The 12,500-nt window shown below is 43.8% G+C and overlaps 1 protein-coding gene across 4 annotated transcripts in view; it reads left to right on the forward strand.

Annotated features, from left to right (window-relative positions):
* Positions 1-242: 242 nt before the first annotated feature.
* Positions 243-12,500, forward strand: part of EDRF1 (erythroid differentiation regulatory factor 1) — a 46,155-nt gene continuing 33,897 nt past the window's right edge. For 2 of the 4 annotated variants that reach the window (XM_049646594.1, XM_049646596.1), the window contains exons 1-9: positions 684-907; positions 1,963-2,171; positions 4,028-4,094; positions 4,745-4,870; positions 5,798-5,922; positions 6,167-6,323; positions 9,603-9,704; positions 9,974-10,095; positions 10,770-10,881. In XM_049646594.1, coding sequence (XP_049502551.1) covers positions 800-907; positions 1,963-2,171; positions 4,028-4,094; positions 4,745-4,870; positions 5,798-5,922; positions 6,167-6,323; positions 9,603-9,704; positions 9,974-10,095; positions 10,770-10,881 — 1,128 coding nt within the window. In that variant the 5' untranslated portion in view covers positions 684-799. Of the gene's footprint in view, positions 908-1,962; positions 2,172-4,027; positions 4,095-4,744; positions 4,871-5,797; positions 5,923-6,166; positions 6,324-9,602; positions 9,705-9,973; positions 10,096-10,769; positions 10,882-12,500 lie in introns of all 4 variants that reach the window. The other 2 variants (XM_049646595.1, XM_049646597.1) reach the window with 2 other exon arrangements.

Genomic DNA, 12,500 nt, shown 5'->3' on the forward strand with positions numbered 1-12,500 from the left:
TCCCTGGGGCCTGACAAATAGCGTGCATTCCGCAGATGCTCCACGAGTCACTAGGCAAACGAGGGACCTTGCAAAACACTGGTGAGGTGCCATCGCCTTTGAAATGCATCCCTTTAGCAAAGGCGGAGGGTCGTCCTCCCCACGGAGCCCCGCCGCTGCTACACTTGGGGCTGCACCCACACCGGCATTGTGATGCTGGGGCAGGACGCCGAGCCCCTCACCTGGGCACCGGGTCTCTCCCTCACTGGGCCTGTCTGCCCCTCGCGTGGGCACCTGCTCTCTCCTTCCCTGGGGCTGTCAGCCAGTTTGTAAGCTGAGGGGTCACTGACGGCTGGAAAGGCGGGAGTGCTAACACTTGGCCACTTTATCTCACGGGAGCCGGGGTTAAACTGCCACCCTCACCTCCCCGCCCACGCAAGGACGACCTCGGCGAAACTGACCCAAAGCCCACGTCCCGAGAACTGTTGGCCAACAAAGATAAAAAGCGTGCAAGGGGTGGAGCCTGAGAATCAGATACCGCGAGAAGTGGTCTCCTGAAGAGGCTCCGACAAGCGCAGGCGCACTACAGCTCCCGCCCCTGCCGCAAAGGTGGCTGCCACTGGAGAAGGCGGAGCCGGGCCGCTGGCATAAAGCTCGCGAGATTTGGACGCGTCACCGCACCTCCTTCCGGTCAGGAACCGGAAGTGCAGTGAGCGGGGCGTCTCTGGCGCTGGCTCTGCCGTGGCACCGCGCCGCTGGGCCCGGTTGCTGCCGCGGCTTCTCGGGTCCCGTTTTGCCTCGCCTACTCTGGGCCGAGGTGATGGGGGACTCCAAGGAGGCTGGGGCCGAGTCGCCGCCGGCCGGGGCCGCTGCTCGGGGAGGGCTCAGCCTCCTGTCCCAGGGAGAATCCGAGGAACCTTCAGCACAGGTGAGTCCGCCCTGGGGCGGGACCTGCCGGGCTCCGGGGGCTTCGGGCCCGCTTCGCCGGGGAGGGATGTCACGGTTCCCGGCGGCTTCGGGTGCCTTCTCCGCGCCTCCCGGGCAGTCCCCCAAACGGAGTGGAAGCCCGCGTGTCTGTCGTCAGGTATTCGGGTCTTTGCGGGCAAGTTACTCCTATCACAAGCAGTTCTGGTTTCCACTCGGTTGTAACCGAGAAGTGAGTTAGAGACGATCTCCGCTCTCAAGGAGCGAACCCGTAAATACGTGGTTCCACAATGTGACACAGTCATGCAAAGCTGGAGGGCAAAGAGAGGGTGTCGGGGGCTGGGGGGAGCTCGCCGACATAGGAAGGAGATAATCCTGGAAGGGTTGCAGAGTGTCTGCCGGGCCGAAAAGGGAGCGCGTGAAAGATTAGTGAAATCGGACACTGAGCTTGCTTGGGGGTGTGCGAGTGAAGAGTGTGAGGAACCCCCAGCGCCTTCCTATGAAGTTAAAGGTTGAGAGAGTGTGTGTAATGAACTGACGACTCAGTTACCAAACGTTTGCTTGAAAACAAACAAAGCCCCAGGGATGCCTGGCTGGCTCAGTCGGTAGAGCATTTGACTCTTGATATCTGGATCCTGAGTTCAAGCCCCACGTTGGGCGTAGAGCTTACCTAAAAAAAATGAAAACAAAAAAGCCCCAGATACCGTGTAACAAGCTACTTTCTAAATGATATTCAAGTGAAAGTAATACATCTTGAATAATGAGCAGAGATTTGATCAAATCTCACATTTCATTACTGTAACGCTATTGACTCTTCCTTGGTTCCTGCTTGACCACTGTCTTAGCTGATAACCATAAACATTATACTCATTGACTCTTGTTTTTCTTTGAAATTATGTGAAAAACAGCTAAGTAAATGCTTGCGTTTCTTGCCATTAGAAACATGTAGCACATAGTCTTGTGAAGCCTGACGTGGTGGGATTTCTTTTTCTTTTTTTTAAAGGTGGCATTTTAAATTCCTAGTAGTGTCATTAAAGTTTCGTCCAATGTGTTAATTAGGGATCAGCTTTATTTCTTGGAGGCAATGAAGTGAAGAGCCGAGCTGTGGTGAAATACTCTTCTGCCCCTCCTCGAACAGCATTTGCACGCCTTGAAGAGAAAACAGACTTGAAACTCCCACCGGCCAACTGGTTGCGAGAGAGTGCCAAACTAGGGCCGGCAGGAACTACCATTCTTGGCAATAGTAAGAAAAGCAAGCCATTTTCAAGGTAAATATTAATCAGTGGCGTTTTTACCTGTCTCCCAGCAGCACCCCCCCCCCCCAACTCTAATATTTGCTTTTTCAGTTTAATTTGTAATGCTCGTCATCTTGGTGAGATTTCCCTTTAGGAAAAGGTTGTATTTGACTTTCAAAGTCCTCTTCCCCCTCCTAGAGAGCTTATGTTCCAGTCTGAACATACCAGTTGCGAATCCTTCTTTCGGGTCTGCATCATGTTCTGAACAGATCTCCGTTTTAGCCACTAAAATTCAATCAGCCGTTTTATTTTTAGCCAATCTGCCTACCTTTTGACTGTGTGGATACCAAGCATCAGGGGTGGCACCTGAGGAGGAAAACCCTTAACACTACCTAATCTGTCCTGGGGAGTTTTCATTAAATGGTGCTGGATTATTTGGTCTGAAAAAGCCTGACGTAGAAAGCCAGCATGTTGGGTGACCTACACTCTGACACTTGCTGAGTCAGTTGCTGGAAATTCTGCTGATGGTATTTAAGGGAGAGAGTGGCCTGGATTCTTACAGAGAAACCTCTACTAACATGTAGACTATTTAATGTGTAGGATTCTCTTATTTTTCCTCTCTGTGATTGAGCCTAAAATATGTCCATATAACATACAGCAAGAGCCATAAATGCATTAATACCTAATGAGTTCTGGGGCGCCTGGGTGGCTAGGTCAGTTAAGAATCTGACTTCCTGATTTTGGCTCAGGTTATGATTCCCTGGTTAATGGGATTGAGCTCTGGCTCCACACCCAGCCCAGGGGAGTGTAAGATCCTGTCTCCCTCCCCCGCCCCCTTTTGTCCTTCCCCCTTCTGGATTTCAGTCTCTCTCTCTCTCTCTCTCTCTCTCAAAAAAGAAAACCTAATGAGTTAGTAGTTTAGAAATCATCCTAATGCCTCAGAAGGTAAAAGTTATGTTCGCAAAATGTTGCAGCATTATTTATACTAGCAAAAAGTTGGGAGTAGTCCAAATACCTTCCTCTAGGAGAACGACTTAATAAATTATATGTCAACACAATTAAATATTATGAAGTGATTTAAATTTTAGTTACATCGATTGTGTGCAAACAGTGCGTTGAGTACTTTATATGTTTATCTCTTTTAATTCTCAAAACAGCCCTTTGAGTTAGGTTCTGTTAACTGATTTTTAAATGGAAAAACTGAAGCTTAGAGAGGTTAAGTACTTGCCCAGCCTGCATGGTAAATCATCAGCATGTGAAATGAGGTGGTCCTAGGTAAGTATTCTGAACCTCTGCCGCTTACTAACTGAAATGTGGCGACCTCAGCTGCTGTTCAGACTTAGAGATTATCGATGTGCCTCACGTGGTACCTGACACAACATTTTTTTTCTTTTCTTCTTCTGGCTGAATTAGTGTCAGGTTCTGGTTTTTTTTTTGTGTGTTGTTGTTGTTTTGAAAAAGTAGTTTTGATTGTATATCCCTAGCAACACAATCCTAGAGACTAAAATCCTGAGAAACGTTTCTGTTTATATTTTTCTTATCTCCCCACCTAAAAAAGAATAGTATCTTAAAGTGTTTTTGCTTGGAGGTTTTTTGGGGATTTGTAATTACAAAAAAAAATAATTAATTTTTTTCTAGATGTTTCCTATTGCTTCTAACAATTATTACTATATTCTATCAAATCTAAGACGTGATTCTTAAGTCGCATCATTGTTCTGTGTACCACTAAGAAGGAAAGGCTACTCCACTCTAATGGCTGTAGGCAGACCGATTTCAGAGATGGTAAAATGTGGAAAATGTGTATCCTGGGAGTGATGAAATACTGTATTGTAAACTCCTACTTATGTCGTCATGGGCATGACGGTTGTGGCCTTTGTTCCCCCCATTAGCTTTGGAATGGCGTACGACTTTATTGATTCTGTGGGAAATGATGTGGACGTCGTTTCTGACTCTGAAGTAAGTGTCTTTATTGGGGACTGTAGTTGGGGTGTTTATGCCCGGGATTTGTAGCATGCTGTGTTCCGTAGCCTTGAAAACTTACTGGTGAAATAAGGTACAGTTATCTGATTATCGAATATCTCTTTTGTTAATAAAGTCATGCTCGGCCACCTCTCCTTTCAGAAAGGAAGGAGCAGCGCCCAAAACACTGGCAGTGGCAATATAGTGATATTGGTGGTTGTATTTTTATAGTAGCAAGTACAGGTGATTATAATGTTTGGGATGATTTATATAATGTTACCAATTGAGAATTAAAAATGGTACTTAGAATCTCCCACTCCTTAGTTGGGCGGTTTTATTTGATAAGCTGAAAGCCTAGGTCCTTGCGAAAGTGTGACCTACACCCTTAACTTTAGGAAATTCTTTTGTGTAAAAATTAAATCTTTGTCATTTACATTAACGTAGCATGACTGGTAAAGTGTAGGTGATTGTGTTTGTAAAGCACTGTTTTCTGTATGTTTGTATTTAGCTCTTCGTGTCCAGTACAGTTTGTATGACCTTAGGGGAATGAAGTTTATTATGCTTTCAAACCATGAAGATTTGAAAGAGCTCAAGTCACACTAATAAGGTCTTTTTCTTAAACTATGTCTTCTCTTAATTTTTCAAAGAACATAAAAAAGCTCCTGAAGATTCCCTACAGCAAATCCCACGTGAGCATGGCCGTACATCGCATCGGAAGGACTCTCTTATTAGACGAGTTAGATATCCAAGAGCTCTTTATGAGATCGTCTCAGGTAATACTTTTTTGTGGAAAAACAACCATTAAAGCATTATTTTAATCCAAAGAAAGGCTTGGGTGGGCACGCAGTCCAGCACTTCGGCAGCTAAGAAGTAAGATGTTGCACAGAATGTGAAGAAGCTTTACTAAAGAAAAAAATAGAAAAGAGAGTGAACGAAGAAGAAACTTCCTGGTAACCAACAGCCAGGAATCTTGCAAGGAGAAGGGAGGACCCCAGTGAAGAAAGTTGTGAAAAAAATGGAAATTTAAGGGAATAGTTAAAATTTTTGAAAGATCCTTTGATGTCTCCGTTGAAGAGATTCTCATGAAACACGACTGCCAGGAAATGTGAAAAAGGTTAGAAGTTCTTCCAATGAAGACATAGTTATTGGAATTAATTGGTTTGCTGAAAGCAGAGCTTCTCAAACTGTACCTTGATAGATGCCTATTCCCAAACCCCCCATGTGCAGATGGTGGATACTTTTTATGTAAAGCGTAATAGCAGTGTTTCAGTTTCTCAAGGCTTGCGGGTCCGTTTCTGTACTCGGACTGTTGGCCGTTCGGTCTGTACGTGTATGCTTGCCGCTGGTCAGGCTCTCGGGACGTGACAGTAAATCACAGCGGTCGTTTGCTGGCAGCTTAGAGTTTTGGTGTTGCAGACACATACACAGATAATTTCAGTGTGGTATACACACCGGGGCTTATTCCAGGTACCGAGGAACGTGTTACAAAGAAGAATCGCTTGTCTTAGCCTGGCTCACAGAGAAGAGAAAGACAGATTTCCCAAAAGAGGTGATGGACGTTGAGTCTAGAAAGATAGTGTTTGAGTATGTGTTTAGGAAGTAGCATTCAAAAAATAGAGTATTTCCTGTAAAAGAGTAGCGGGTGACAAGTTGTTTTGACTACAGGTTTGCTGTATTTCTCGTTTTCTCTTGTCACTCAGACCGGTGACTGGACGTGGCTGAAGGAGTTTTATCAGAGACTTATCGATCAGAAGTGGCAGAGGAAGAAGAAGAGCAAAGAGCACTGGTATCAGAAGGCTATTCTTTCCAAGTTTTTATATTACAGGTACTTGGCGACTTGTTTGCATTTCCCTTAAGGAAGGGGAAACTGATCCGAAATTTAATTTTAAGCTCGTAAAAGTAATAATTGAACTTTTGCAACTGGGGTATTGTTGACCTTGCAATGTCTTGTTTTCCTTTTTGTAACGGGATTTATACTTGATCGTGGACTTTGGGTTTTAAAAGCTGGTAGACCGTTCCGTGAGGTTACCTTTAGTAACAGTGCGATACTTTTCTTTTTGACTGGCCAGTATCAATGGCGATGGAGCTGCTCAGCCCGTCCCCTCTGCTGCGGAACAGCAGGGACCGTCCAGTTCAGATCAGGCCACTGACTCCGATGGGGCTTCCTGGCCCGCCCCCTTTGAAATGCCTTCTTCAGTCTCTGAGGATCCCAGTGCTTCCGGTCAGGTTAGTTAGTCCTTAGATGTTAATTCAGTAAACTCATTTAAGAAGACAAAACCGGTGATCTTGTTAATAAAAATAGATGAATGGGAGTAAAAAAAAAAATGCTCTAGTTTATGGCCTAAAGTTAATTAGGAAAAATACCTTTTTTAGACTCTCAAAACAGAATCTACAAAAAATACTATGAATGGCTAGATCACATTTTTTTATTCAAAAGATTTAAAAATTTTTACCAGCATTTAAAGTAGCTTACCAGTATGTTTATCAGTACCAATTATCTCCTGGAAGTCCTAAGAGTAGTATGTAATCTGGTATATCTTAAACTTTAGATTTATAATAAATGCCTGTCAAATATTGAGACTCACAGGACTGTTTGTAAGTGAATACTGACCTTCTTATCTTAACTTGTAGATTGTTAAGTGTCAAACTGCCCTTAGGATTTCCTGGAGGAAGTTCCTGAGACTTAACCTGCGTTAACGCTGTAAAGCTTTTAGAAGGAAGAGAGAGTAGAGTGTCTGTTTTGTGTCTTATTTTCTGGGATTCTTCTTACTTCTTGTTTAGTCTTTTTTTACTGTGTCTTATCAAAGAATAAGGTAACTGCAGAGATGTAAATTGTGCATGTCTGTTTTTAGGAAAATGTACTGACAAGGTTGAAGAAGATAAAGTGGGATTTTTAACGTGGTAAATTGTGTTTTTTCTCTTGTTCTATACTGTCGGGTATTGAACGTTATTTGTCCAGATTGGTGCTATCCTCCCAAACTATAGGGTACAGGAGGCAAATAGATTTAACTTGATGTGAGTTTTGGTAGGTTTTGAGATGGAGAAAGCTAATTAAGCTATGTAACGTATTTAAGTTTTTTCCAAAGGCAGGCAAGCTATAATGAAAAGGAAGGAAATCATTACCGTGCAAGTTCACATGGTGCTGACCTCCAGGAGGTGAGGGTGTTGTGTACATGAGAAGGGGCTGGGTGCTTCGTGCCAGCAGGGTCCCATGTTCTGACCTGGGTAATGATTACAAGGATATTTTGTCTGAGAGTTAGTCCTTCTGCCATCGGATTTCGTTTATGCACTTTCTTTTATGTGACTGTATCACACTGACAGAGTTTTTAAAAACTCATCGAATGTTCCTTGACTTCAAACCCCACACGTTACAAAAAGACCACATAATGGAAATACCTAATCTGCCACCCATCTGCTCGTCTCCCAGCCTCCTCATTCTGTCCTTCCCTTGTTTAAGGCTCACTGTGAAAAGTCAGGGAAACTTTTGAGAATCTACAGACTTGTGTGTGGAGGAAGCGAACTGGCATCTGCTTGATGCCTTTTACGCCGCGTGCTCTGTGCCGTGTGTGCGTGCGCATTTTTTCCATCCTTGGAGCTTTGTGTGTATTAAGCGTTGATGGTATCGTCTTACAAATAAGTAAACCAAAGTTTGTACAAGAGGATGTTCGCCCGCGGTCACAGCTGGTGAAATCTGAGTGAGGATCTGAACCCTGAACTTTCTGACTTCAACCTTGCGGCGGCACCCCACACAGCATCTGTGTGCTCCACGCGTGTTTAGAAGGGCCCTGGGAGCAGTAGGGTTATCCGATTATCCTGGCAACGGCACGGTCCTGAGCACTGCTAGCCTGCCATAAAGATATTCTTTGACAGAATATTTGATACAATATTACACTGCCTGAATTTCAAATTTAGAGGTTTTTGTTTGTGAGTTCTTGTTCCCAGAACGAACCTTGCTAGTTTGAGGCCCGTGTTAAGCAAGGATGGAGTTAAATAGGTGTCTGGGTGGCCTTGGAGCCAAACTTTGATTGAGAACGTTAGAACCTAGAGCCCGGGCTCCCACTGACGCTACCACCTGACGAGTACCATTTGGGGATTTGGTCCAGAGGTTGGTAACTTGTCTGGATAAACAAAAAAGTTTTGAAGTTCTTTCGGGACTCTTGAAAGAGGTTACAAGACACAGCAAAAGCAGTGGAGGTTCTCCCCCGCTCCCACCCCACCCCAACCTCACTGTGCTTGTACTCGAGTATACGCACTGCCCGGGCAGGTGCTGAGCCGATGAGCACACACGTAGGTCAGGAGGTAAATTCATAGAACAAGCCGTGCACGTGGCACGTAGGCTTTCCGATCTTGGGATCTGTGGCGGCATTGACGGTAATGCTTGAGGCAGTTGTCCCCAGTGGTTGAAATTTGAGCGGTGGACTGAGTTGCCAAAGGTTCCTCTGCCTTAAATTTTTTTTTTTTTTTAAGAACGTATTCCACAGATTGTATTAAGAATAAAACGTATTCAGAGATTAAAGAAGTTTGAGAACATTGGGTTTTATAGAGGGGAAGTTGATTTTTCTACTACAGAATCTCTTAGAGGCTTTTTTTTTACATAATAGGCATTGGTATTCTCCAAAGTCAAGCCTGTAGTGAGCGGCAGGCTTCAAAGCATCCTCTGGAAGTTCTTCACCGAGTATCCTAGGGACTCGTATTCTGTGAAGCACACATTAGACAGCAAAACTAGAGGCTGTTCTGATGACGATGTCTCCAGGATAATACGGCTGAGGGTCGCCTGGCTGGCTCAGTCAGTAGAGCATGCAACTCTTCATCACGGGGTTGTAAGTTCAATCCCCATGTTGGGTGGAAAGATTACTTAAAAAAAAGAAGAAGAAAAAGAATATATATATATATATATATATATATATATATATATATATATGGCTGAGGGTGTTTTGTTTTTTTTTTTTTTTAATTTTTTTTTTAACATTTGTTTACTTTCGAGAGACAGAGTGAGAGCAAGGGTGGGGCAGAAAGAGAGGAAGACCCAGAATCCAAAGCAGGCTTTAGGCTCCGAGCTGTCGGCACCAAACCTGACACAGGACTCGAATTCACAAACCATGAGATTATGACCTGAGCCGAAGTCAGATGCTTAACCAACTGAGCCACCCAGGCGTCCCATATGGCTGAGGTTTCTTAAATACTTTAAATTCAGTAGAGATGGGGTGGGCTGAAAGAGCAGTGGTATTCAAATTTATCCAAAAAAGAGAAAAATGTTAAACCTTTGAAAGCTGCAAACAATCTTTAATCTTTATTTGAGATCTAAGTGTGATTGGCTTATTAGAATAGCTGTAATACTTAAGAGCTGAAGCAAGCCACCCAGTGGCGAGAGTTAATGATTTGTAGTAGCTTTAATTCACAAAAATAGATTTGAGGTTTATGTTTTGAATGTTTAGGTAATACTCTTTAGGCCGTTTGTAAGAAATGATGGCAGCGGAGTCACTCCTATCCTTGCACTTTTCACAGGGAAGTGAGCCTCTTGAACCCTCATACATAGTGGGGCATGTGGCCTCAGCACCCAAAGAACAAAACCTGACTACTTTATTCAATGACGGGGAGAACAGTCAGGTATGCTTTCCATGGTGTCCGAATCGAGACACCTAATCCCCAGTCTACTTTGCCATTTAAAAACTGGTCTGCATTGGAATTTGTAGGGGGAAAAAATCCACTCGATCCTGAAAATTGCTTTCTAAACATCTCTGTGATCTTCTAGCTCTGTGACTTTAATTTACTTTGTCTTCTTTATCTTTTTCTAGTCTTTCTGTGACTCATGGGGGGAAATTATGGATCTCTTGTTTACTATGTAATAGTCTTTCCCATTTCGTTTTAAATCAAAGGGTCTTAAAAACGATTTCGTCCGGAACATCTTATGGACATTTGAAGATATACACATGTTAGTTGGCTCCAACATGCCTATATTTGGAGGAGGCAGATACCCAGCAGTCAGCCTACGTCTCAGGTAAACCAAAAGGATATTCCTTTAGAGTCTGTGTTTCATCTGCTTTCACTAAATCTCTTTGGGCATTATCACCTTTCTCTGGGTTTTTTACCTTCCTCCTGGGCCCCATGAATTGAGATGGGCACGGTAAGGAAGAGGGGTGCTAGCATCAGCAAATGCTGAAAGCCCTGTAGCTGGGTTTTCATTCCAGTCCTTAATGAGTGGAGTTGGAGATCTGTTGCACAGGCTTAGTCTTCTGTCTGAATGTATAACTTGTAAGAATAGGCTATCATTAGTTAGGGGGATAGTTTACCAGCTTCCTACTAACTGATTGTGAACACTTGAGTTAGTACTCCGGAGATATTTTGGCCAGTGTGAATTATAACTTGGGCATTATTACACACGGGTGGTTAGTCTTTCACCTCAGGTTGTATGAGGAGCATGCTGTAGGCTCACAGTCCTCTGCTATCGTATTTACTTCTACTCTTAATGAAAACTTGTATGGATTCCTGTTGGAAACTCAAGCGAAGCTTACGGAAAGATGTTAATACGCCACGTGAGCTACATGTGTGTGTCTCATCAGAAAAGAAAGCGTATGTGGCATTTTTCATCTGGGGAGAAGTGGTGGAAGTCAGTCTCCGATGGTTTTATTATGGAACATCTCAAACTGAATAATCGGAATTGTGCATTTCTAGGGACAACAACAAGCCGATTAATGTGCTAACTGGAATTGACTATTGGTTGGACAACTTGATCTGCAACGTACCAGAGCTTGTGATGTGTTTCCATGTAAATGGAATTGTACAGGTAAGTAAGACACAGTGTGACTTTTCTAATTTTCTCTCAAATGCAAATGGGTGTGGAGAGTACCTTGCCAAATTTCCCGAGGCCCTTAAATACCAGGCTGTCTTTTCAGCAAGGAAGATGGCTGTAAATAAATGAATGAGCGTTTTCACATTTGAGTGGGTGATAACAGAATTCCAGATATTACAGGAGTATAATTTTACAGGTAATTTGTGGGAAGGTCATAATACGTGGAAACCTACATTTGTAATCCTAGATCTCTGATTTTAACGCCAGGCACTCATAGTAGTTAATTACCTAAAAGTGTCTGTAAGTGGAGATATTTGTACACTGAACAGCTATCTACTTCGTATACGTGGAGTTTTAAGGAAAGACTCCAGCAATAGTGTGTAAAATCAATTGCTTATATAGCAGATTGTTATGGAGCTGGTGGTATTATGAGGCACTTTATCCCCATTGCAAATGTTGGGGGAAAACCACTACCCAGAAAGGTAAAATACTAATGGGAAATAGCAGGGTGCAAAGAAGAAGATAGGAGACCATCGATTATGTGTTCGAAGTGCAGTACACACACAGAAGTCTGGGTGATCGGGGAAGGTGAGATCACTTCTGTTTTGGTCTAAAAGAAAGACTTCCTGGAAGAAGTGGCCTCTCAACTGGGTCTTGAATGATAGCGTCTCGGAAAACAAGAGATGAATGTTCTAAAAGACTAATGTAAGGTGTAAGTAAATGAAGGGATTGATGATAAATACAGCTGGGGGACACAGGATTCACGTAGCAGAATGGCAAATAGATTAGAAAAGCTGGGGTCAAATGATGGAGAGTCCCGGATTCTGAGTTAAGAAGTGTGGGCTCGGTTCACTTAATAATCTGGAATCTGTGAAGGCTTTGTGTCTGGGAGGTGAAATTCGTTGTGTTGGAATCATAATTTGGAGAAGGCACGAGAAACAGACACAGAGGACTTGGAGACAAGACTGGGGAGCCTCGCGTTATCGCGAGCAGCAGGATGGACTTCTACTACAGAGGGAATACTAAGAAGTGACAACAAGAATGGCCAGCATTTACTGAGTACTTGTTTTGTTCCAGATACCTTGTTAAATGCTTTACCTGCATTGCTCATTTGATCTTAGGTGCTCAAATACCATTATTCCCTCTTGATGAAGAGGGAGACTTGAGGATCAGGGCGCTCAAATGAGTCGCCCAGGGCCACATTGCTAGTAAGTGGTGGTGCCAGTATTTGAACCTGTGTCTGGCTGAGGCCATCCTTTTAACCATTGTGCTCCAACCCAGGGGCCTGTTAACACACTTGCTTGGGTCCCTTAGTGTATCGGGATAGGTGGGATCTGTGTATCTGTCAAAGAAAGGAAAAGAAAGGGGGCGCCTGGGTGGCCTAGTCGGTTCAGCGTCCGACTTTGGCTTAGGTCATGATCTCACAGTTGGTGAGTTCGAGCCCTGCCTCGGGCTCTATGCTGACAGCTTGGAGCCTGGAGCCTGCTTCAGATTCTGTGTCTCCCTCTCTCTGCCCCTTCCCTGCTCATGCTCTGTCTCTCTCTCTCTCTCTCTCTCTCTCTCTCTCTCAAAAATGAATAAACGTTAAAAAAAAAAAAAAAGGAAAGCAAGGT

This window comes from Panthera uncia, chromosome D2, assembly GCF_023721935.1.
Source record: "Panthera uncia isolate 11264 chromosome D2, Puncia_PCG_1.0, whole genome shotgun sequence".
Lineage (NCBI taxonomy): Eukaryota > Metazoa > Chordata > Mammalia > Carnivora > Felidae > Panthera > Panthera uncia.